The sequence below is a fragment of the Rhea americana genome, unplaced genomic scaffold (assembly GCF_003343005.1).
Source record: "Rhea americana isolate MKP2758 unplaced genomic scaffold, rheAme1 scaffold_241, whole genome shotgun sequence".
Lineage (NCBI taxonomy): Eukaryota > Metazoa > Chordata > Aves > Rheiformes > Rheidae > Rhea > Rhea americana.
In genome coordinates, this window is record NW_028186359.1 from 902330 (window position 1) to 929637 (window position 27308).

General features: G+C 40.7%; 1 protein-coding gene across 1 annotated transcript in view; it reads left to right on the plus strand.

Annotated features, from left to right (window-relative positions):
- Nucleotides 1-5498: 5498 nt before the first annotated feature.
- KCND3 (potassium voltage-gated channel subfamily D member 3) overlaps nt 5499-27308 on the plus strand; it is a 134032-nt gene continuing 112222 nt past the window's right edge. Inside the window, exon 1 of the mRNA XM_085306609.1 lies at nt 5499-6607. Within this exon, the coding sequence (XP_085162735.1) occupies nt 5499-6607 (1109 nt within the window). The remainder of the gene's footprint in view (nt 6608-27308) is intronic.

The following is a 27308-nucleotide window of genomic DNA, read 5'->3' on the forward strand; positions in this document are numbered from 1 at the left end:
CGAGGCGGCGGGCCGGCGCGCCCCGTGGAGGTGAGGGGGATCCGCCGGGAGGGCGGGGGAGCCCCAGCCCCCGCCCGGGGGGCTCACCTGCGGGGCGGGGAGAGGATGCGCCGGCAGCCGCGGGGAGAGAAACGAGGGGAAGGAGCGCGGGGAGAGAAACGAGGGGAAGGAGCGGCGCTCCCCTCTCCCTCCCTGCTCTCCCGCTTGCTCGTTTGCCTTCCCTCTCTTGCATTCTTCGCTTCTCCCTCTTTCCTTCCCTTTCCCTGCTTCCCCTCCCTCCCCTTTTTTTCCATTTGGTGGCCACACAGACCATAGCAGCCCCTGAACTCCCGGCACTAGATTAAAGTGTAATACAGAGCTGTGGAAGGACGCGAGGCGATGGCTAGGCAGCTGAGCTCCTGTATTCCATGTATGTATTTATCTTACTTTATGGAAGTCACTAACTATCGCTGCGGCACATCAGTCATTCCTGGGAGCTGCCTGGCAGAGCAGGGCATGACTGGTTCATTCTGATTTGGGCTTATAGTTACTTATTTAATGGAGATTCGCCTCGAAATAGATAAATGAGCAAGAATACCAGCTGTCTAAGCATGTGGAGTCCAACTTCTGACCACGGATGAAAGAGGGATGCTGAGGTGTTGTGGAGACAGAACTGGTAAGAGCTGCCAAGGAGCAGTGCAAGTGAGAACRGCAGGACAAGGTGGGAAGGGGACAAGTGGTGGGAAGAGGGCAGAAGGAGAGAGGGAAAGATCATTTTAAGCCTCAGTCATTTATTTCTATTCCTAAATACAGTTTCCTGTCCAGGCTAAGGTGCTGGTTGTAGGTGCATGCAGCTGGAGGGATAGTTCCGTTTCCCTTGCTGGAGAACTGACATCTCCTGCAGGGAAATCCCTGCCTGCCTAAGACTTGGAGACAYGGAGAGCTCCATAAGGGACCAGGGAAGTTCACCACGTACTTTGCCCCCTTTCTTCTCCCCCCCTACTCCCCCCGCCCTTGCCAGTGCCAGGCATATTAGTATGCAGTGTAGGCTCTGGTGTGTATTTAATGACTGCATTTGCTGGTGCCTCTGTTAGCTCACACCACCTTTCTTCACAGTCTCATTTTACAGTCTGCCTCACTGGGACTGAGAGAGGAAAAGGGACACTCAGCTCAGTGCATCCTCCCTGCTAAATCCACAGCAGTGGACTCCTTGGGACCTGGATGTCGCTGCCAGCTTGGTTAGACAGCAAGAGCACAGCTCCAAGCATTACTGAAGGGGAGGGTGCGAACCAACCAAGCTTAGAGAGAGGCAGGGAAAGACTCCGTCTCAGCCGTAATGAGGGAGAAGCTGTTTAGTCATCTCTCTATATATACTTTCCCTATGATGATCATATTTTCTGATTGCTTCTGACTGCATGTAGAGAGGGAGTCAAGAGGCAGGCAGCGCAGCTCACCTTTTATCCTGAAGACTGACTGTTCCCCTTTCCTTCCTGTTCCCTAGATTTAGCCCTACTTTGGGGGCTGAGAGTGTCTTTCCTTGCCAGGTAAGGCATTTCTGTGAGCCTACAAGATGGGGCTCTCTGGGCTGTCTGGGAGGGATGGGAGAAGTTTGCTTGCATTTATCCTAAGCCTGTTGCTTTTGCTCCCAAATTTCTCCAAGTGACTGAAGAAGTGAATGTTTTGAAGAAAGTTTTATTATCTGATTCAACTGCAAAAGGAAAGGAATATGTGACTGAAAAAGGATATTGCAGCTTTGATTGATATATTTTGCTTYTAAATAAAAATATCTTTGTTGTCTGAGCCTGATAAAATAAAGGACAGAAAATCCGAGAATGACTGATCTCATGGCTCTTCACTCCCATTGGCAGTGTCTCACCAAGAAACTCACAATATGTTTAATCAATCAAATGTATTTTAAATTATCCCTCTCCCTCTCTGATTTCAGAAAGGGAAACATCATGAGATTTTTTGGTTTGTTTCTATTTTCACAAAAAAAAATATTAAGAGACATTTATTAAGTATGACATTGCCAGTGGAAGTTAATGTGGTAAGAATCTATCATTTATCTCTTGACCCTTAAGATAGAATAACTGCATGTTCTCTAAAGTTTTCCTCCAGTGTGTTATTGATCTAACAATATATGTTTGTTTTATGTTTTGAAACTGGTATCAAATCCTTGTGTCGGTAAAGCTAGCTGTAGCTCAGATGACCTGAGATAGCTAGATAGATGGTCAGGCCAGATTCAAATAGGGCTGTGAATCCTGGCCAGGGAAGAAAAGAGGGAGTCATGCCACAGGCTTTTTTGTCACATTTGTTTGCACTATTTTGCTGTCCTCATAATTATCTGAAGAAAACAGTTTATTTGTTCCATAGACATTGACAATTGCTTAAGTCAGAAAGAGTCAAATTGTTTATTTTGTTGTACTAGATCTTCTAAATATCATCAACAGGCTAACGATCTTTTAACTAGATCCTTTTAAATTACATGTGGAAATTAGTTAAAATTAGAAGTATGTGTATTGGTAAATATATGCTTGTATGGATTAATGTGCATCGATGGTTAGCAGAGTCACCAGAACCCAGGCTTAGTGTGCAGAAAAGGAAGGTACTTTTCATATTATTTAGACAAACTAGTTAATCCTTTTTTCTTTCTTGCTTTCTTTTTTAACTCTAACTTAGTTTGTGTAGCTCCAAATTACAAATCCAATCTTATCTCTCTGTTAATTTTCTATCTCTTACTTCGGGGTGGAGTTCCAAAGCTTTGCGGACAAGAAGCAGCATAGCCCCTGTGCTGAGGGTATTGGGTTWTTCTTCTCCCTCTCAGACTTTCCTCACAGATACAGGCCACAAAAAGAGAGATAATTTACAGCTACAAGCTTTGAAAAAGTCTCTCTTTTAAAGTATTTTGAGGATCAAATGGGATAGATTTAATGCAACTCTGAAAATCAAGCTGTGTGCATATGCTGGAGGAAGTTTTCTTGACCAGCTGTGTCTCTTTGCCACAGAAAAATAGCGATTGGACTTCCATGGACAGAAYACACCACTCTCTCTTCGTTCTCATCTTTTGCCCATTTCACAGCTATTTATAGTTTCCCCACATACACTGCCAGCATGGAAGGACTCCATTTTATCTTTAAAAAATTGATTTTAAAATGTGTAAGTCACTTATGAGTTACCACTGCTGTATTAGAACAATTATATGTGAAGTATTTATAGTGCCTCGGCAGCTAATGTAGGTAACCTGGAATTTACAACCAAAGTTATAAGTACAGAAGAGATTTCTAATAAGATTCCCCAGAGAAATCTGGGAAGATGAGGGCCCAGTGTACTGTAGTTGCTCAGGTCACTGTACATCACCAATCAGTCCTGGTAGAATGACTATGGTGGTGTCTCTAATTGAAATTAGAAAGCACAGAAGACAGTTTACCAGCAGGGAGATTAGGAACAGGATGCATTATCTTGGCCTCTTGATTACTTGCCTATCTATATTTGGTAATTAAGAAATGAAACAGCTGACATTTCTCTTCTTTCACGGTCCTGTTTTCAACTGCAGTGTTCCATAAAAGTTAAAAGATCCTCCGCTGCTGCTAACAGAAACCGGCAGCTCTGCTGTCTGAGCCCACTAAGTCCCTAAAGACTTTTTTTCTACTGTGAAGCATTTTCAAAGTAGTGCAGAGAAAGTTTGCAATGCTGTGTTCTGTCTCTTCCAAGGAAAAACAAAATCATTCTTGTCCCCACAGCTGTCATTCTGGCACTATTAATGCAATAAATTCACTCTTTAGAGGGAGAGAAAAACTAATGCATAGTATTATTGAACAATCCTTTATAGTAAAATATTGCGGGATATTGGCTCCAGTGCCATGTATATAAGAAAAGTGTCTCTGTGGGATAAGCATCACTATGGATTATTATATGTTTCATAATTACAAAACCTCTTACAGCAGCAGTAAGATGCTTGCACTAGGGATTTCGATTGTTCTTTAGATAGTAAAATTGCATAGCAAGATACTCCACATTAAGGTGATGAATGTTAATGCGCACTGAACAGGAAGAGCATTTCTGTGAACAGTTTAGTCATTTTCACCACAGATTGATTCTATCATTTTTTATTCAGTATTTTGATGGCCTGTTGAAATCAATAATGCAGCCTTACTGGCTGGAATGGCAGCTTTCATATAATTAAAAAAGGTTCAGAACAGAACTGYGTAGAAGAATACCATGTAGAGGAAATAACTAGGCTTTGAGGGCCTGAGCCATGGAATCGATGGAAGTCTTTCCATTGATAAACTAACTTTTGATAGGGCCCCTAATGCATCTTATAGGATAATGGTTAGAAAAATGTTAGGGWAGTGAAAGTAAAAAGTTAAAACAAAAGTTAAATATTGTCAGACATCTGACCCAAAACCAAAAAAGAACAAGAAAATTCCTGGCTAGATCAGAGCTACAATAACTACTCAAATTTCAAGAAAGTAGTGTTGATTTCCAGTGCCTAAGGATCTGGACAACTTGGGGTATTTTTCATTTTAAAATGAATAGTGTGGTGAACTTATTTCAATTCAGTCTAACAGCCCTTCAACTATTAGGCTGAAGGACTTCTGCCTCTGGTAGCTAGGAAACAACAAGCTATCTTCCTACTGGAAGAGAGTTGTCCAAGTTTGGAGGCTCCCACATTCTGATGTTCCTGGTCCTCTCTTGGTAGCTCAATCCAGGGTGTGCTTCCCTCTCCTAACAATGTATCTACCAGAACCTCCTTAAGCATTCACACTTGTGATTCAAGCTAYTGCTGCTCAGATATTCTGAGCAATGCTCTCCCAAAAGCCAGAATTTTCCTCTGCTCCATTATAGTGATGCAGTATTTCACAACAGTAAAACCTGTCTTTAAATCCAAGAGACCAGAAAAAAATYTGCTGCCTAGCCCAGGTCTTTAATTAAAGGTTGAAGAAAGCTAATAAAAACCAGAGAAGTTTTTAATGTGTTTCTTCCAAATGACATTGTTCTTGGTGCAAAATTCATTGCATTTTGAACTTTTTTAAAACTAGAAACCCAGTTCTACTGGCTGAATTGCAAGCTGATTTCACTGAAGCTCCTGGCTCTTTCTTGACAGCTGTAGTTAAACTGATGAGCACATGAGGCTTACACCTGGGGAATTATGGATTAGTCTTGTTTGTAAGGAAGCAAATATAAATTAGTGTGTTTATGCTACTTTTAAAATGCTTTTAATGAGGAATCATTTGCTATTCAAAATTTCAATCTATAATAATGCCATAACCTTGCTGAGCTCATTATCATGTGCCTTGTTTAACATCATTCTTCAAATGGGAGACTAACACAAGCTAGTTGTTTTAAGTTCTTGTGTACATACCAATCTATAAGTCTTTAACACAATGGGGCAAGATACCCTACTTGACTTTGTGTTGCTTTTCTGTTTTGTTCTGCRTTTTAGATGGAACTGATCTGACTTCCAGCAGGTCCCAGAAGCAGCCAAACTGTCTTCTCCAGTAACAAGACCTGGAGTCATCATGGCAGCAGGAGTAGCAGCATGGTTGCCCTTTGCCAGGGCAGCTGCCATAGGATGGATGCCAGTGGCCAATTGTCCTATGCCACTGGCTCCAACGGAGAAAAATAAGAGGCAGGACGAGCTGATCATTCTCAATGTGAGTGGCAGGCGTTTCCAGACCTGGAGGACTACACTTGAGAGATACCCCGACACTCTCCTGGGCAGCACTGAGAAGGAGTTCTTCTTCAACGAAGACACTAAGGAGTACTTCTTTGACCGAGACCCTGAGGTCTTTAGGTGCATCTTAAATTTTTATAGAACTGGCAAGCTACACTATCCAAGGTATGAGTGCATCTCTGCTTATGATGAAGAGCTTGCCTTTTATGGGATCCTCCCTGAAATCATTGGGGACTGCTGCTATGAAGAGTATAAAGATAGAAAGCGGGAAAATGCAGAGCGGCTGATGGATGACAATGACTCAGAAAACAACCAGGAAGGTTCCATGCCATCCCTGAGCTTCCGGCAGACCATGTGGCGAGCCTTCGAGAACCCCCACACCAGCACCTTAGCCTTAGTCTTTTACTATGTCACTGGTTTCTTTATTGCTGTCTCTGTGATCACTAATGTTGTGGAAACTGTCCCTTGCGGCACAGTGCCTGGAAACAAGGAGCTTCCATGTGGGGAGAGATATGCTGTGGCTTTCTTTTGCTTAGACACAGCTTGTGTGATGATTTTCACGGTTGAGTATCTGTTGAGACTCTTCGCGGCCCCAAGTCGCTACAGATTCATCAGAAGTGTAATGAGTATCATTGATGTGGTAGCCATCATGCCGTACTACATTGGCTTGGTGATGACCAATAACGAGGACGTCAGCGGAGCCTTTGTGACACTAAGRGTTTTTCGGGTTTTCAGGATTTTCAAGTTTTCTCGCCATTCCCAAGGTTTAAGAATCTTGGGCTACACTTTGAAGAGCTGTGCCTCTGAGCTTGGCTTTCTCCTCTTTTCTCTCACTATGGCAATCATCATCTTTGCAACTGTGATGTTTTATGCAGAGAAAGGATCCTCAGCTAGCAAATTCACCAGTATTCCTGCTTCCTTTTGGTACACTATTGTAACCATGACAACACTTGGGTGAGTATTACTTTTTCTTCTACTGAGCAGCAGGCAAACATATCCTAGGAGCTTGACTTCAGTTACTCTTTGAGGCTAAGCATGTTTCTGGGTGCATGTTCCAAAAGGGGCTGGAATTATTATGGGCTCGATTCTTCTTTGCCTGACAACTTCTGGAATTTATGCCTATGCAAAGTTGCATAAAACACAAAATGCACTTACACTCACTTGACAAATACTTGGCATAAAGGTAACTGAATGCAGGAGGAGCAAGGCTGTGGAGTAGCAGGTCCTGTTTTGCACTCTSTCTGTAGGGGTGCAAAAAATGACATGAGTGCAAAGCAGTTGGCAACTACAGCTTGTGTTTTTTCAGACATTCATTCAAGTCACAATTTTTACAGAAAGTCAATGATGAATATTTTGCCTTTTTTTTTCCAATGTTGATCATTGTTTGCTTAACTGCTTGACGTGCCAGGAATTATAGGTTTGCTGAATTCAAATGGATGTTGTGGGCAGCTATACTCCTGAAAATATTCAGTGATCACCAGGATACGATGTGTTTTTACTTAATTGAGCAGGGTATGGGTTTCTTGTCTGTGTCTACCTGTGAGTTTATAAAATAATAAGAACATACTGTAGCAGCTGCAGTAGAATTTCAAACACTTCTATGGACAGGTACAAAGGTAATGGTATGTGTAATCAAAGCAAAGGAAATGTAGCCTGGAGGACACTTTCTTTTTTTCCTCTCTTGTATTTCACTTCTGTCTAAGAGATGTTTCCACTGAGATTATAGATTTGAATTTCTGTTGCTCTAAACTAAAACCTTTGTAAGAATGACCAAACCCTTACCCTGACAGGATTATACAGAAGAAGGCAGGCTTTATAGGTTGATGTTTCAGGCACTTACAGAGTTCCAGCTTAATGCAATCTCTGAATTTCATACCTCAAAATAATACGCTAAGTTTACAGTAACTTTGCAAACAGTTTTCCCACTGGAGAGTTCACACAGTTTAACATTCAGATTTAGACAATTCTCATTCTTGTAATATGGTGACCACTTTTTCTCTAACTGCTTTTGAGTTTAAACACTTCTCTGTGCCTATTATGCATGAACAGGCTCACAGTAGCACTTTAAAATTACTAAAATTGTAATTCAGCTCTCAGAAAGGCACAGAACCTCAGCATATGAAAATTATTAGCATTGAATTTCTTCATTAAGTGAAAATGTAAAATGTTTACCATAGTAACYAAAAGATCTTTTTTTCCTCATGTTTCAGTATCTAAACAAAGCTTGCAAGTTTGATTCATTTCTAGGTGGCAAAAACTAAGATCCTTGCCCTTGGAAAAGCAGTCAGCACTCACTTAGAAAAGTCAGTTTGGACTCTGGGTCCCAGCACTGCCCTGACCCGTGGTTTAACTTTCCATGTTTGGGCTCTTCCCATCCTGGTCAGTGCCCACCTACCAGTTCCCACCATGGTATCTGAGCGACTTCAGTGGGGCGTGATGTCCTGTGGCAACACGCCATGGGTGGTTTGTTCACATATTCTCTCCCCATGAGGGAAACGAGTGAAAGTATAGTTCTATCTTCTGGTTTCTGTTTGATAAGGATCACTTCTCTCTTTCTGTCCGTACACACATGCACATTCACACATATATTGCTATATGTTTGTGAGAGGGAAGTTAAGGTCAAAGAAACATCTGGTGCTACTTGGGAACAAATCTACCTTGTAAAATGTATGCAGTGTGTGCTGTAGCGCAATTAATTCTCTGTTCCCATAAGTGACTTGGTCTTTTTCTCTTTCTTTTCCTTATTGAATACATGGATAGACAAAACAGAGTGCCGTTGAGCACTTTAAAGTGTCCTCAATCTGTTGCAATCACAGAAATTACAGATGAATGAGTGCTTTAAATGGGTTGACAAGAATTTAAAAAATTAGACATTTAAACATGGCTTTGTAAGATTTCATTGGAAGGGGACATATAAAGTGCTTTCAAAGCATTAAAGCTTAAACATCTAGTATTACTGATCTGGCACTTTTTGTTGGAGGATTTTAATTAAAATAGGTGTCTTTAGCAAATAGGCTATTAGCTAAGATTGCTGTGAGATCACAGGGTTGTAAGAAACTCAGAAACGTGTACAATACCAGACACTGAAGAGAGAGATGTATGCCCTCTGACATCTAGCTAGCTAYGATCCCATCCATCAGGTATTCAGCACTTTTTTTTATCCAAACAGCAAAACCCAAACACTCTTCATGGCTTGCTAAAACCTATACTAGAAGCAGAAGTCATTACTATGAGCCCTGTTGGGCTTTTATGGCTTATGAACCCTATGTGGCTTATGAGCCCTGCTGGGTTTTTAACCCATTTCCCGTCAGACGAGCTCCGCAGAGCTCCTGCTGGATCCCTCCAGAAAGGCACTTTCGGGGCTCGCTGGCTGAGCTGCTGCCCCTCAGCCGGGGCCGTGTGCCCGACACACCGCGAGCGCACAGAAAGTAAGGCACTGCCGGCAGGCTGGCACCAGCCCTCGGCACGCACAGCCGCTCCGATACACGGGTTAACGTAACTGCACAGAAGTGAAGGAACTGTAGAAATGAAACGTTTGGCCCCAGCTGCTTTCCACCCTCCTGTCTCGCACYGTGTGGCATAGGCAGTTAATATCCCTGGGCCTCCCTTCTCCCTACAGAATCTTGCAGTTTTGAAAAACTGGCATTTTCATAAGAAAATTCATGTACAATCTTCCTCAGAAGTCATTTAAATGTTTGGAAGGATCTTGTTACTAATGAGAGTACTGGCAATTCCTATCTCACAGACGCTGCCAAAAATGCCGCCAAAATCTCTAACATGCTTCTTAATACATCAGACTTTGCCTATTTAGCGGATGCCAGTTAGCTGTTTGCATTTCAGCAGTGCTCAGAGCTTTTATAAATATCTTAAATGTTATCCCCTCATTTGCCTTTAAAAATTTAGCAAGAATTTAGAACAAGAAACTACAAAGTATGCTAGTTTTTAACTCAGATCTATATATGTATGTATATTTTTTTCTTTTGAACATCGAAACATTTAAATCCAGATAACTGAGCATTTTCCTGATACTAGGATTTCATTGTTTGTAACAGATTGATTTATAAAAGTCAATATATAAATAGTTTTATATATAAAATAATGTTTCCCATGCTATTAAAGAATTTAAAAACTAGCTCAGAAAACAGAGAAAGTTTACTAACAACAGATAAATAGATCTAGCCTTAGGAAACCATTATCAGATGCTCCAGTTGACTAACATTAATAATAATAAAAAAAATCTAAGCCAGATATTTACTGGTGTAAATTAAATTAATTCAACAGAAACCAAGAAACTGTGGTAGCTTGTACCAGCCAGTCTCTGCCCTTTAGCCTTGTATGCAGTAATAATATAGAAGGTCCCCATATGGTTTTTACTTTGAGCAAATGACAAAGAWACAAGCACAAAAATGAAAATCCTTCAAAATTTTATAGGGTTTTGTCTCTCTYGCTCAGAATTTCACTTCCATTTTTTCCTCCTGTCATTCCAGTGATAAGCACAACATTGACTGTCCTGGTTCTTTGCAGTTTTGCATCAGTTTTATCTTGGTGAGAGTCTATTTAGTTTAATGGAGCTCCACTACTTTACACTAACTGAAGGTTTTGCCCTCACCTGCTGCTGAAATACATTTGACATAGAGCTGTTTGGCGGCTGAGGAAATGCCGTGGCTGCTCCAGCTGCCGTGACGCAGAACAGCTCGGAGACACCCAAACCCCCMGCTTCGACCAGGGCATCCACAGCACCTCTGCAGAGCAAAGCCTCTCCTGCCCATTCCCTGCCAGAACAAACGAATATCTTAGTCATGATTCGTATTAAATACCTAACCAGTGATTTTGATGGAGCTGTCTACCTCTCGGAAGGGTGCATGAGCAGGGTCTTTCCACGAACATCAAAAAATAGGGTTGGATCTTGAAACTCACTGCTGTAAAATTCTCCTGCTGCACTGTAAGTCAGTTATTCCAGATTCGTAACGATACAATTGAATTTCCAGATTGACCCATAAAGAAAAGCAATAAAAAAGCATTTCCTACTGAAGATGAAGCACTGCATAAAATAGAGTAAGTGCTGCTTTTGGTGGGGTTACTATGCAAATCAGGCATAAGAGTTTTGAGAAATCTAGGATGACTTGCAAGCTCCTTAGGTAGCTAACAACCCAAGGAGAAAGGTGCAACAATTTTTCTGGAATGGGAAACAAAGCAAAGGAATTAAATTATACTGACCCTGCATCTTTGATCCCTCTGCTGTGCTCATCAGCCCTGGTTCAACAGAGGCTGGTTTTAATTTAGCACGATTTAAATTTTGCTCAGGAGGTTTTATAATGAAAGCATTATTCTTGGGTGCATCTTAAATCAGTCTGAATTACTGAAACAACTATTCAAAATTAATTTAAAATCAGCTATCCAATTCATGCAGAAACATTTCTCTCAAGAGGCCAACAGCTACCCATCCTCTCTCTTGCCCTTCTGTAAAACGCCAATAAAATAAACAGTAGTTTTGCCAGCATCCTTTCTTTTTTCTGCAGGAGGTGCTGACCTCCTCGCCCCACCGCCGCAGTAATGCGAGCACTGCCAAAAGGAGCCGAGGAGCACGGTGATCACTCCCATCATTGGCGCGCACCTCTCTCTTAGCTTTTAGCTAACTTGATACATAATAGACATCAGTTTTCTATYTGTACCGAGGCAGTTTAATTACCATAAACTTTGTTACTTAAATACTGTTTTTATTTACTTTTAAATGTTTGGTTTTTGAGGGGGCAGCCGTATGTTTACAGGCCTGTCAACACGCATTACGAACAAGGCCGCAGCGCTAGACCTCTCAGGCAACTAAAACCCACACCATTTTCACCCAAAGAGCGTATTTTCCCAAGCTTTTTGTAACTGTTTTCCTTCCACCCAAGAGCAGTACGTTCCAGACTCTCGGGCGGTGTCTGTGACTGGCAACGCAGGAACGAAACTTTAGGAGAAGACTAAGCGCCCCACGTGCCCGCGCAAGCACTGGAGAGCGGGAGGTCCCCGAGGGCAGCTTTTTTTTTCAGTTATTTCTCCAATGGAAAGTACTGAAAACATTCAAGCTCATAGTAACMTTCATTAACTCTGCTTCATGCAAACTAAGAGGCACTTGCAATGTAAGGAAAATAATAAATCATCTCTGGAGCACTGCTACTCTATAGGTTCTCCTGAAAGATCGCAGTTTGGTGCAGTATTTTGTGTGTCAGTACTTCAGTAACTGCCATTAAACTGAATCAGAAAAATTGCTTTAATAGAAATGCTACTTTGCATACTTAACATCAGCMATGGGAAGATAGATGAGACGTGGGATGTTTCCTTTGTAATGTGAGGCTCTAAAATTTCCTTCCTAGTCAACAATTCCAATATCCACAGGCCAAAAAATAGCTTGAATTTGATATACAGAAAGTCCAATCAGACAACAAATTGATGGAGCTATACAAAGAAGCCATTTTCTTGAGCTTTCATTCTCTTGACTGCAGCTTCATCTTATATGAAATGTGTATCATTTTTCTTCCTCTAATAGATTTACTGATACTGTGTGCAAAATGTCTTTGTATTAGAAACTACAGATGGAACTTTTCCCTTCACTATCTTGATGTAAATCCGAGTCAAGCGTCTCATTTTTGAGTTATTTCTATTCACCAGAACCCCAGAAGTACTAAAATACTCTCGTTCTTTCCCAAAACAAGTGAAATTCACTGCATTTTTCTCCATCTTAAAGAAAATATTTATCTGTCTTTAGGCTTTTTGAAGTTTTGGATTTGTAATGATTGCACATATGTGCAAACACAACATTTTTAATGGGCAAGACAAAATAACTTTCCTTTAAGCTAAATTTGTTGTGTGAGAAGTAAGTTATTTTGAATAAGGCCAAGTAAAGGTACTGACTAAAATTATAATGTGACTATTAAATTTACCAGTGGGAGCTGTGGCAAAGATGCATCTATAGCAACTGATTTAAGAAATTTTCTATGCTTCTCTTTTTTTTTTTTTTCCACTTGCTTTCTAGTCTGCATCATAGTAAGTGCCTGAGAAATGTAGATTCAAGATAACATTGTATTTTCCCTGGACATGAAGGGAAGAGATTGGTTTGCTGACTGGACCTGAGCTATTTTTAGTCTCATAAAATGGTAATTTCATAACAGCACTGACCCAGTAAAAAGTAATTAGTTTACAGAGATCAATAGAAAATAAGGGACACAGTAGCCACTGTCAGTATGAAAGCAGAGAAAGGGGAAGTGAAGTTAAAGGCCGTGCATCAAATTAGCCAAAACTAATTATGTCTCTTAGCTGATTACAGTTCATACAATTGAAATCAGTTTTAAGTGTAAATTGCATAGAACAGCCGTAGCTTTCCCTTCCAAGTACAGAGGGAATTTCTGAGACCTCTGTCTTTGCAACCCTTACAGTTAGACCTCGGTCGAGGTTAATCCTCTACTGCAATGACTGCCAATAACCATCCTAAGTCTTTGTAGGAGACATCTGCAAATAACATGCTTAGTCAGATGCTTTCTCGGCATGGATTCAGTATGCGACCCTCCCAAAATATGAMATGAAAGTCCTGCCCTAATTTAATATTAGGAAAGCAATATAAAAAAAAACGTTGTTATTTTTTAATGGCTTCCATCTGCTCTGGGCAGCTGAAACCAGAAGAGACCAAAAGAAGCTTATTTCTAAGCAATGGAGAAGCACTGGAGGAACTGTAGTGAGACTGCCTACTAAAAAAAGGAAAAAAAATACAAAAACCTGTGAGATATTCAAAGCAACTTTTTCAGCTTACTCATAAACAGCATTCTTCCCTGTCATCCATCACCCTACAGCAGGGACTCCAGTCCTGGGGCAGAGGTTCTCAGCTGCCTCCTGGCTCTTACAGCGACTATCACCATCGTTACCAGTGTAATTCAGTACTGATTTCAGGGCAGACTGTGTATGATTCTCATTTAATGCAGGCCACGCTTTCATATCCTTCCTACCAATCCATGCAGAAGCACACAGGGACAGAGCTGCCACAGCACATTATCAGAGGACAGAGCAGGTTTATTTATTTTTCATGTAGCACAGGCCTCAGAAATGGAGATCTGAATGGATATGGATCCAGCTGTTGCTTTCCCTATTACCCGTAGAAATACTCAGAGCACGTGCTCTCGTGCCTTACTCTGGCAGCTTGAGGACCCATCGGTCACCTCTGGCAGCATCTCCAGGCCAGCAGAAGGGCTCTGGCGTTACAAGACCATCTCATGATGGACATCACAGCCCCACAGAAGTTCAAGAAGGAAAGAACTACAATGAGGTCATTTTTCCATTGCCCTCSCACCTCTAGTTGCTGCAGTATCCAGCACAGAGATTTTTTTTGTCAAATTCCACCACTTCCACTGTGAATTTATTATCATTTTTCTTCAAGGCAGGCAGACTGCTGGATGTTTTCTTAGCTTAGTGCCATTCCCTCACCACTTACATACCATCCCACAGCAAAATACTGTCACTGGGCTTCCTGTGGAGTAAGCGGTGGCATCACAGCAAAAAGGGAAGCAAGACACTACCAGAACAGATATCAGGTCCACATCATGATTTGACTGTTAGCTGCCACATCAGCTCACAGCAGCGTGTGAAGGACGGGGGAACGCAGCCGCTGCGCTGTTCCTGGCAGCCGAGGTGCTTCTCCCCGGAGCTGCTCACAGGGGAAGGTGCTGACAGACAGACAGGACTTAGCCAAGACCAACAAATCCAACCCTGCGCACCAGGAGTCGGGCTGGGTGGCTGCATCYACAGGAGCCTGGGAGCAGCAACAGTCCTCTGCTGCTTGATGATGAAGAGCAGAAAGTGCTCGTTTATGCCCAGAAATAGGTCCCTCGAGGAACTGCTGGATTTCCTCACCCTGGGATTTCCTCACTGCACCGCACAGGTTTTACCGCAGCCACGACACAGTAACAAACAGTCCCTCTCTGACCAAAGTCTTAMGGTTTGAACAGATAAATCAACGAATAGGAGCAATGGAGGCAGAAAGGTGGTTCACCCAAGTTTTTGAGAAGAAAGCCASAGCTAGAACGGAGCTCACCCTCCTCATAGACGAGTAATACCCGCAGGAACAGACTGCTGTCTGTTTAACTATTTACCACTGCTACATTAGAACACGTTCAAGGGCTGTAATTCACCTCTTAAGGTTACAAGCAAGTGTCAAAGAGTTATTTTAAAATCAATATCTAACAGAATGCTATTGTTCCAACATTAAAAACCTGCTGGGAAATTACTAGGAGGCATGTGGCAAGTCAAATCACTACCTGCCAGGGAAGGAAACAATTCATTACTTCTCTAGAAGGTGCAAGTCTTCACTAGTTTTTCTTTCTGGTTTTCAAAAATGATGCTGGAGCATCCGGCTCCTTCCTTCTTTTGTTAGTTTGTGCTCTCGTTCCTTTGTTCTCTCTCTCCTGTTAAGGACTCTTCCCCAATTCCTACCTGGGGCTGTGAAGAGCTTGGATCTGGGCACTAACATTGTAACTGTTCCTCTTCCTGATGGATGCATTTGCGTATGAATTATCTCTCACCTATAAAAGCATCTGCAACAACAACAAAACCAAAATGGGCAGCCACTCAAAGTCATTTTATGAGCAGGCTCTTCACTGCGAGAATTCGAGACAGCCATTGAGTAGATCGCCTGGGGAAGCCTGCTGCTTTAATCTTGGCCTGCCATCTGTGGCAAAATTAAAACACAGATCAGCTTTAGCTTTTTGCCTTTAGGACTTTGGGAAATTTGGCTGATGTACGTCCCCAGAAAGCCCTTCAGAAGGACTGCTTGCTTCTGAAGAGAGCAGTCCTGCAGAATCAAGCTATGGCCCCTGAAACCTGAGCTTAAACACAGAAATGTAGAGGTCTCAGTGCAACAGTGTTGTGCAGTCACCTAACAACAATGTCGAATAATTCAAGCAATAAGTCTTACACTTACGGAGTGAAGCAGTTTCTGGTTATTGAATGTGTACCRGCATATGAGTTTGCTGAATGCTCCTGTGCTAATGTGCTAACACTAGAGAAAGAACGCCTTGTCATGGATGAACCTCACCAACCTTCCTTGCAATAGGCATGGGTCAACGCTGCCAGGTTCACTTTTTAACTGTTTCTGCAAATCAGGCCTCAAAATCACCCTCAACATTTTGACGTACGTTTATTTTTTTATGACTGGTGGTTATTTTTCACATGCTTATTGCTTTATTCTTTCTGTACATGTGATTCTCTTTCGCCATTTATAAGACACAAATTGCTGCTACTTTTTCTCATCTTGCCTGTAGCTACAGGCTTTCACATCAGACGTGAAAACAGCAGATGATGAAATCTTCAGTCACTCTCAGCCTTTACTATTCAAATTCACAATCTTGAGATAACAAGACTTCACCCCACAACCAGACAGTCCCTTTATTTCTTCTCTGTACTTACGAAAACACTTCTTACTATTATTTTATTCAGTATATTTTCTCACTCAGTTGCCACAGTCCCCATTTCCATCTTTGTATGCTCTTTATGCAAGTCATATGTTTAATCTGAAGACAACAAATCATCAACAGTACACATTTTTTCTGTATCTGTATGATGTCTAGCAAGGGAGCATCCTTAAATACGATTTATAGTCACTATGATGAATACAAAAATAACACATTATTTTTCAATTGCAAAGGAAAAAGCAAGTCAGCTATTCTTGCAACCTAATGCTTGGCAGAAGCAAGTTATCTTCAAAAGGAAAGCTAAAATGAGAGAGAGAAAGCTGCACTGAGCTGCTGTCTCCTAGAGTGCATATACATTAGTGTCTTAGTTTGGATCAGGAGTGCACTTTGAAAGTAAAACTCTCAATCATCCTGTGCAGTTTGGCTCACATTGTGAAGAGGTTTCAGGGCATGCAAACTGGATTCCTGATGAAATACAGCTGAAAGATGCACTCCAGGAATGCACCTAATGTGCTGTTATTGCTAATGGGCATTCAGCCCATGGAGCAGACTAGAACTTGTCTAAAATTAATCCTCCCTGAGACGCATGTGGTACAGATGCTGCATCCTCTGCACCAGCAGTTTCATTCTAGAGATCAGCTCCTACTGAGCCACACTACTTGATAACACAGTCACAAATTTACTCTTTCCCTGCATTTGATTTCAGAACTCATCCTCAATTTGTCATCTTGTTTGTCGTCTTTTGAGGTTCTGATGGTTTCTTGGCCTTTTGTCATCAACATTAAACTGAGAAAAGCTCCCATTGCTTCTCTCTTCCTCTTTAGAGAGAAAATAGGAGTAGGCTGCTGTCGATTTAACAGATTCTGACACCTCTGTTACTCCACAGAATGAGAGCTTTTTTCTAGTAATCCATATATGACATGAGTAGAAACAGGRCTTAAATTTACCGCTCTGAACATGAATCAATGAAGCATTATTGCCAACACACATCCTTCACTGTCACATAGTTTGGTGGTTCTGCTGGTTCAGAAAGATTTAGAACCCCGTCTCCCACCCAGCTTCGCACCTGTGAGATATCGTTTTTATCAAGCTCACCTCTGATCTCTGCATGATTAACCAAGGTATGAAATCTCTAGCTTCTGCTGTCTATCTATGTGCTTTAAAACTTCAAGTAAGACCACTAGATTGTGTACAGATGGGCAATCACGGTCAGCTCACAGGAGGCAATCACAACTTTTACTTGGTGCCTCTCTCGTTTTCCTGCCTACTTACATCTGCCTAACCGTCTGTTCATCAATCCAGGGAGCATCCATCATGTAATAGGATGAGTTCCACTGAATCAGACACTCTGCTTCAGTTCACGAAATGAGCTGGCAGGATATTCTAGCCTTGGCACACCGCATGCAAAAAACTTCCGCCCTTTTAGATATTTTCTGCTATAGAGGAATAGCAGACCAGATCAAATAATGGAAACATTCATTGAGCAAGACAGCTGTTGAATGAAAATATGCAAATCAACTCAAATTAGGTAAAAATCACCTTTCTTGCAAAAGGTCAAAACAAGTAGTAAGCTGGGCTGAAGGGATACAAGATTTTGGGCTGAAGAGGGCTGAGCAGGATGAATTCCACCAGTAATGAGCTTAGTGAATAAGCTCATTACTTAATGAGCTCTATTGAATAAGCTTGATTTCCAGTTTAGGGAAAGCCTTCTGAACTGATAAAATGTAGGTAAACAATTCCAGAGGTTTACATCCAAAAAAATATATCCGTAACTCAAGAATGAAGTCACTGTCATTGATAGATTTTCTTGCAGGTGCGGATGACAAGACTGCAATACCTCATTCTTACTGAGGGAACATAAGCATAGAGCAACCACAAATGGATGGATAGGAAAAGCAGTATAGCTTTCCAGTTTTGACCTTTCTTTTCATGCTCCTTTCCAAATTCAGAGGGAAAAAAGGATGTATGCCAACATGACTTGTTAAAACACGCACATCCTCATAACTTTCCTTTGGCATTATCTTAGAACTGTTCTGCTCTCCATTTAAGTCAACATAGCGCTGGACCAGGCAACCTCCAGAAGTCCTTCCCAACCAAAATTATTCTATGATTCTGTGAACAAATAGACCTAAAATAGCCTATCTCCATGGATCTCCATCTGAAGCCCTGATCTTACTTGTATGGCCTAGGAAGGTAATGTCAGACCAGATGCCAACTTAAAGGTCCTGAGGAATTGCCCAGTGGAAGGCTCACATCCATGCTGTCCTGTGACAGCTCCTTTGGCTGATTTATTACAGGATGGCATGAGTCTTCAAATATTTAGCCTATAAGGAAAGGTCTATTATATATGCACATGCAGCTCAACATAATTTTCCAATTGCATTGGCTTGGAAAAGAAAGGAAAATATGAGAGTTCAGAGAAGGAGAACAGAATTMCAGATGTTGAAAGAAAAATCTTTAAATTTTATTTTTGTTTTCCACATAGTAACATTTGTCTTCATTTTTACCATTTTTTTTTAGCTAGCCAAAGATTTTCAGCAGATACTCTGGTACTGTTATAACAATCCAGCTCCCATGATCACCCCATTCCTTGACATTGCTATCTTTATCTTGGCCCTCTATCATCTGCATAGAGCTGAAAATATTTGAAGAGGAAAAGGGAAATTAAAGAAAATACTTAAGATCTGCAGTAAGAAAAAAAACCCACTGGTAACTTTGGGGAAAAAGGAGGATTTTTGAGGAGAAAACAGGTGTTCAGTCTTTAAAAAGACAAATATTTATACCTATGCACACATGTTCTTAAGTGTATATGTCACAGAGTAAATAAATGTGCACACAGTTTGCTTGTATGTGTCAGTCTAGATTCATATGAATACAGTGTGAAAGTCTGGCACCAAACATACTATGAACTGAAAACGAATCTYAGTAGCTTTTGTGATTCATTTTTTGTCAGATGCAAAAGAGGAGTCTGTAGCTTCCTCATTAGCTGTGTCCAGTGTGGTTCATTCATTACTGTAGCACATAAAACCTGCTCTTCAGATGAGGCTGTGGCTGCAGCTATATGCTTCAGTCTAGGACTCTTTTACTGACAGCTTTGACAATCTTGTGCAATTTCATGTACGCAAATATTTTTTTCATGGTTCTCCCACTATGATCACAATGTGTATCAAGACTAACTTCACTGTCGTCAGTGAGTTACATCCAGGAAAAATGAGTGTAAGTGACAGCTAAACGGGGTTCTGTAGATCTGAATAGAAATGTGTGTAATTCAGGAGACATACGGTGCACCACTTTTATAGAAAAGTCATTAGGGCAATAGATGCCTTCTAACTTTGGGTCCTACACAGAGCTGTATCTCATCCCTTCATGTTTACCAGTGCTTTCCTCAGATATTCTGCAAACAGCAGAGATTTCTAATCCTTAGTATTAAATGCAGTATTGTTAAGSCATTTAAGAAAACTGTTGCAAAGAATTGGTGTGTAGCACCAATTCTTGGCAATATTAAAACAGAGTGGGCAGACAGTGCTTGTACTACTTATAGTGCTTCACTATACAATAAATTAAATCCACCTGTTAAATCATCACAAACTGTGAGAACGGGTATTTGTCTGAATATGCATGCATACCGAATGCTCTATTTACAACATGAAGTACTTATGATGAAAAGTGTTGGCAACTAAAACCATCTCAGATGAGGACTGTGGAATTTTGTAGGAAATGCGCATAACTAATGCATCCTCCGCTCAGAGGAGCAGCTTCTCAGCGCGTGCAGGCAAGCAGACAAATTCAACCACCAGCCACAACAGCATGCAGAAAGAGGCACAAGACGCCGCACAGACGCTAGGCAGTCATAGTGCCTTTGCTGAACTTGCTGTACCGTATAATGCAGGGCTTAACACGAATGAGTACTAATAGTGGCACTGCAACAGAGCAAAGCAGCAGGAGTTGCAAGGCAGTAGTAGCCGAGTTTCTGCAGGAACAGACAGGGCAGACAGCTTTCCTCTACCTTGACGTGTTTCATTTAATTGATCACTCTTAACTTGCCTTGAGCCTCATTGCTGGGATTGCAAAGAAAGCATCCGCCTCTTTCTCTGAAGGTTATCATCACATTTGATACAGAATACCATAAAACATATTGTAGAAACGGGGTGTCTTGTGCCCTGCATTTCTGGAAAATGTTTCTCCCTCACGAGCTGTCACAGTGGTTTAGTGTAATGGGCTTCTGAGGACCAGACAGAAATGTCAAGGGACAAGGTGAAGGGTTTTTTCAGATGGCAGTTATCATTTCCCTCATCCAGTCCTCTCATCAGGGAAAGAGATAAATGAAATGACAACAGTTATCTTTGCTTTTGGGAAGGCTCTCACTCTGGTTCATACCAAATGCTTCATGTGAACAMAGGAAAATTATGGCAACTTTGCTCCTGCCCCAGCAACTTTCAACAGATGTTTTGGGAGGATCTGTGGCCACTTGTCAATTAGTTTTACGAATCTCTGTGCAAAGATTCTCAGCATCAAGTGGGATTTCTTMAATTCAGCCTCTGCTGTGAAATGGCAGAGGTCCAAAGTGTTGTTCAACGTGTTCTGCCCTTCCTGGACCCCTGAAAGCAGGCAGCTGGTCCCACTGCAGCCTGAGATGGAGCGAGGTCACACTTTCTATCCCACTTTTAGTTTTGGTGGCCTCAGGAATCAGATGTGAACTCCTACAAATAGAAAACGATGTCCAAGGGTTCACATATTGCTAGTTGCTGGGCAATAAACTTTATAGACGGGGAAAAAAACCCTGATACACCGAATCCACAGCTTTATGGAAGTTAACCAGGTAAACATGCTTAGTCAAATATCCCTCTCATTCCAAATTTGGACATGTTCCAGTTATAACTGTACTGCAAGATAAGCACTGTCTCCATCGCACAGGAAGAACTAAGAGAACTGAAGTCCAGAGAGAGAAGGTGACTTGACAGTGGTCATGCAGTAAGTACATCAGTAATCAGCTCAGATGGCTTACTTACAAACTTGCAATGTAATCTAAATAAAATATCAAAGGACCTGATCTCCCCTCATAGATAGAAGGGCATATTACTGGACAAAAATCACACAGAATTTTAGATGATGGAATAAAAGATGTTCTACCTCTCTATATTTTCCTGCTTTATAGGGAAATATCAAAAATTATTTAGCCAAATACAAACAGAAGTTGTTCCTTTCCAGAAGCTGATTTATCATATAATAATAGAATACCATAACTAACAAATCTGCAATATCATCATGCCAAGAAATGTATATATATATGTAGAGAAACACATTTAAATCTCACCAGGGTTTGCCAAAAAGTTGTCATTCAATTAAGACTGCAGATGGGTCCTTTCTGTTTGCATTAGTAAATTAATGAAGCAGTTATATCTCTTCCACATCTGCCTTACCTATGAAATGCTCAAAAGTATTTCTGCTACTGTATTAGCCTTTCCTCATATTAAAGTTTATCTAAAATTTATCTGTTTTAATAATTACAGCTATGCATTCTAACAGAAAACAGTCTATCTGTATACAACACTTAACACTTAGAATAAATGAACTTCAGTGTCTCAGGCAGTTGGGCATTTTTGAAAATTTTACCTAGAAACTTATTACAGTGGAATATATGCACTTTACAACAAATAGTGCCACCCAGTATGTAAAATGTTAGACAGCAGTAAAATCAGTTCATTTAAATTACAGTGTAATGTAAGGTTTTGAGCTTTTACTATATAATCCATTTGAAAGTATTCTTGGATATGCTGTTTTATGGTAAAACTGGATTTGTGGCAAAACCTTGCCTACAAAATATAGCCCAAATACTTAGCACAACAAAATGTAATCATAGGGGTCAATCTGCCATCTAAGATGCAATGCATTCTGTAGATCCTCATAATATCTTTTCTTCCTCTCATCTTTTAAATGCAATTATCTGTTCCAGTTTGTTGAAGACCAGGTTAAAGCAATAAAATAAAAACAGCATTGTAATATTATATTTTATGGCAAAAGACTAATGTCTCTTCTAGTCCACAGCTGTAAACGTGATAAACCCAAACCAGATTTCATATAATCATGCAGATCTTTGACTGTCTTTATCCATACTGTTGCTGGGATAAGTGAGTGAACTTAGCTGCCACCAGAGCATTTGCTTTCATAAAATATGTCAATATRTCTCCTGCTTTCCTGAGCTGCTCTAACACCCGGTCCTATAGAGCCAGACATCGACATCGCAGCTTTCATAACTATTTTCCCTCTTACTGCTTTCCTTTTCTTTCTTTGATATTAATTGATGTTGAGAGAAAGATTAATTGGGAAATKAAGAGCAGACTTGGAGTTCCCAATGCCCCTAAGGCTCTCCTGTTCTTTCTGTGTACAGATTCACAAGTCTTTGGTCCTTTTTTGATAAGCAAAGCTAYTTAGCTAAGACAGTGTTTTCAATAGTAAGTAGCACTTAATAGTCTCTACAGCAGAATCTCCATACTGATAAACTCTAGCTTAGTTTAGTTCTTGAGCATTCCTCTGATACAACACAATTTACCTGTTTAACTTGGAAGTTACAGAACAAAGTAGAGCTGTTGTGAATTTATTTTATTGCTGCTCATAAAACGAGATGCTCCACTGATTTATATCAGATGAGGACTTGGCTAGTCAATGAAAAGAATACCTCTCAAATTTGTCCCTTCAAAGATGCGAAGCCTATATATCACGGGAGAATGCTTAAAATAAAATCAACATGATTTTCCTTTCACTTCCCTGGTAACTCAGAGCTTAAGTTCAGAAGAGGTAGTTCTATACATATTACCATAGTGGTTTCATCATCATTTCACTCCTCTTCCCCTCAAGTCTCTCACAAAAAAGTCTGGATTAAGTTTAGGAACAGAAGCCCTGAATCAGGAGTGTGTGCTTAATTCCATCTTGTGTTAGGATTACACTTAAGCATGTAGTTAAACACTGCTCTGAAGGTGACACTCTTGTGAATCATGGCCAGCATTTTAGAAAGAAATCACAAGAAATGACATATTGGGAATTTTCACTATTTTCCCAACCCATGAAATAGGAGAAATCTTGGGCTAATCAATTACTCTAAATTCACATAAGCATAGTAAGATCTTTCCAACCACATCAGTATAGACAACAGTGATTTAAAAATATGTATTAAGATGTATAGAGGATTGAACAACAYTTGTGCAGTTCTGCTCAAACCACCTGCAAATACAGGAGAAAAAAAAATAACAAACCTCAAATTGACTGAGAAGACTTTTCCTGTACGATGCTTGCGCATCTTATGAACAGGCCAGCTTTTCAGCTGACAATGTGTCTGGGCTGTGCTACTTTTTGAGAGTCAGCGTTAATAATAACAAATGCAACAAATTACCTACTTAGTCAGTGGACAGAGTCCAGCCTTGGAATTTAAAAACAATCACTCTGCCTAATCGTTATTCACTGCGTACTTTTTACTTGCACAGATCTGTCACTAGTTAGTAAAGTAGCACAAGATGACTGTCAACTTTAAGCCCTTCATGCAAGATTCATAATGATATAGCTGGAGACCACAGCACAATATTTACAAAGCACAGAAATAACAGGTAAATTCACGACTCTTCTACGGAAACACGCTGAAGAAAAGGAATTGAGTAGAAGACGCAGGCCACAGTCCAATGCATACATTGGGCTCAAAGGACACCTTAAAATCTGCCATGCATTGTTTTGAAGTCCYACGAATGTAGTGAGTGTATTCTTAGTCATAATACGGTGTGAATGCAGCCAGGAGAAAAACAGAGCAAGTGGGTATGAATAAGATTCCTGAAGATTATATGTAAGATGTGAAAAGCAGTCACATCATTATATATGATAAAATATAACCTTAAAAGAAGAAATTGAAGGCCTGAATCATTAGGTAGTCATCTATGTCAGTATGAAATGATTTTAAAATGCTACCATTCAGATATGGTGGAATACATTATCCCTCTTGCAAAAACAGTGTTATTAGGTAGAAAACAAGGACCACTGCATGAAGGGCAGCCCGGAGGAAAGATGTGGCAGAAGCACAGGCCTTACTGTTCTCTGTCTAGCAAAGCTCAGTATTTCCACACTGCTTTTTCTTTCTAGATGATGCTCCAACTTTTATATAATTTTAAAAGAATTCAGTCTGTAGAGCTAGATAGGTCTGTGTCTAACTAGTTGCAGTGGAAGATGTGCATCCACAGTCAAAGGTACAATATGACTTTTACATATGTTGCCCTTAATTTACTTAGCAACAGTATCAAATATAGAGTTTTTATRGTAGAATTATAGTAAATTCAGTGCATATACATGTCAAAAAACTGTTCTTCATTTGCTGAAGTATTCAGTTAAAGTTCATCACTAGTCAGCGAAAGAAAGAAGGGAGAGAGGAATACAACACCCTATTTGATATATGTACACTTGGCAATATTTTTCTAGTCTGTGCATGGGTCTATATACAAGCAAACAATCTGAATAATGATCTAATATACACATGAAACATATAAAGCATCACAAGCAGAGTGATGGGAATGAAGTCTAAAATATCAGAGATTAGGTTGATGAAGATTGTATGCAGTTGTTGACACAGAATTCCTCTTCCTTCTTAACAAATGCACCCTGCGGTCACAGATTACCTACCGAGTTTGCTTTGCCTGACAGCAGAGTTGCAAGAAATATTCTGTGAATTTAAGGGATATCAGCTTTACGCCTGTTGTGAATAATAGGCAATGTCAAGAATGATCTATTTAAAAACTAAGCACTACTCATGCTCGTCTTTCAGATATACATGATCCTTCTCAAGGTATCACATTAGCAGGGTGAAGGGCTTGGCTCCTAGCTAATTTGTGGTGCAACTTAGACTGAGATGTTGAAGCTCATCCTCAACTTGTGGCTGCGGTCCACAGGCAGCCTGGGAGCAGCTAAGGGGCAGAAGGCAGGAGACTGCTCTTCACACGGGATAAACACATGTGAATCTGCATGGCAAAACCTGCAAGCCAGCTGCACTGTAATTCGTTTTCCCGGTGGACAGTTTTTCATGGAGAAAGGATGCACAGTTRAGAGCAGCTTCAGGAAAGCCTAAGTGAAGGCTGTTAAATAGAAATTGTTTATTTGTTTCCCAAACACCTTTTCCTACTGTGACAACAAATATCATACTTAGTCCTCAGTCATCTTATCCTTTTGACAGATACATGAGCTACCAAGTAGGGCAGGGCAGGGAAATGCAGTTTAAGAACACTTTAGATACTTGTTAGTGCCAGTGCAAGCGTGGCAGATAAATTGCTAAGACTAAAAGACTGTCCTTTCTTAGGGATCTAAGGAAGATAAAGGCCTACAAGGACCAGATATTTTTACTGTTTTTCCTGTTGCTTTTATTCATCCTCCCAAAACGCTGTATTTTTCCTCCATCTGAGTCACACACTGCTTTTCTCTCCCTTACTAGAACAGTGACTTTGTGCTTCTTCTGTTTTTAAAAGAGGGGAAATGYGTGTGCTGCAAGCATGGAAGGTGACCCGAGTGCAAAGATGCCTTGCAATAAGCGCTACAGCAGTTGTAGCATTGCCGAGCCTGTAACCCTGTGACGGCTCTATGGAGTGAGCAGCTGGTGTCTGGGACCAGTGACGTGAGATGATTTCAGAGACTAATGTTCTCCCAGCTCACTATTGACACATGGGATGGGTAAATGAGATTTACTTTGGCATCTCATTCACTTCTCAATCCATCTTCTCAAGTACTTTTTTTCTCCCCTCCAGTCTGTACATGGAAAGGTCAATCAGTTTAATTACAGATGTTAGACACACATGTGCCATTTGCAGATCTGTTCAGCATGCTCAGGCAATGGGAACTTAGCTGCACACTGCTACTGTCTTTGTTGCTGAATATAACAGCAGCAGGTTTCTTACTGCAGCAAAAAACCTCCCCATGTGGTCACTGGATTAGTAACAAAATAAATAACCAAACTGTATTGAGTTTTAATGACATTTCTGCAGCTTCACCAAGACTGTCAGAATATGTTACTAACATTTATTAAAGTTCACTGCCTTCCTAAATAAACATTGACATCTCCATCTTACAGATGGAGAATCAAAGTCAGCAGATGACTGAACTTCTATGCAAACCATACTATAAATATGTGGGCGCAACTCCAAATTCCCTGCTCCCATTTCTCTGCTTGGAGCAGGAGGCCACCTTTCCTCCAGTGGAGCAAGGGAACCTGTGCGATCGCTTGTAATACCCTCTACACCAAATTGACTATAGCAGATCAATCCCAAGGCAGCTTTGATCAAGTTATTCTTTGCTTCTTTAAAGATCCTGCCTTCTGCAGGAAGCGAGCAGTCTGACAGGGAATGGATGGCATTGAGATTTTCTGCCATTCGTTAAAGGAATCAATCCAGCACTTCTCCAACCTCTGACAATACAGGCAGTTTTGATACCTATCATTACTCTCCACATCACAACTCTGTTTGGTACTCCTACCTTCAAGACCCTTTGAAAAGTAGAGGCAAAAAAACATTACGGGGTTATAAATGCTCTGTTGAGACTAGAATGTTGTTTCTAYCTTTTCAGAGAAACTCACAAAATTCTACAGGGGTCAAGAAAAACAAACAAACAGTAGATGCCTTAGTCTTTGAAAACGATTTCATAGAGTGTGTTCCAGGAATTCATAYTGCAGTATAAACTTCACTTTGAAAAAAAGGGCCACTTTAAGATTTTTAATTGCACCCTAACCTTTCATTAATTGGGCTTTATCTAATGAGCCATATCACAATACTAGGTCTGCAACCCCTGCTCTGAATGCAAACGGGCTACAGCCAGGGACGAGCACCTGAGGATGCCAGGCCCCAGTCTCRACGGCAGCTAACGGCACCATCGAGCACAATAGGGAGTTTCTAATTATCCAGTGGCCTTTGTTTCACCAGAATTATTTTCAAAACAAGCAACATCTGAAAAGCATTCCCCTCATGCCACAAATTTTGACATTCGCACACCAGAGAGACATACACCAGCTCTAGAAAGTTACGGTTTTCAACAGCTCTGAAAAGTTGCATTTTAAATGTATTTCCATAGCAATGAATCTAGCAAATAATTTTGTCAGAAAGATTCATTTATGTACCTCRCATTTATGTTTTCATGGCATTTTCGAAGTTCCCCAAAGCAATGGATTTTATGGCTAATAAAAGTAATAACCCCAAGGGCAGTAACTT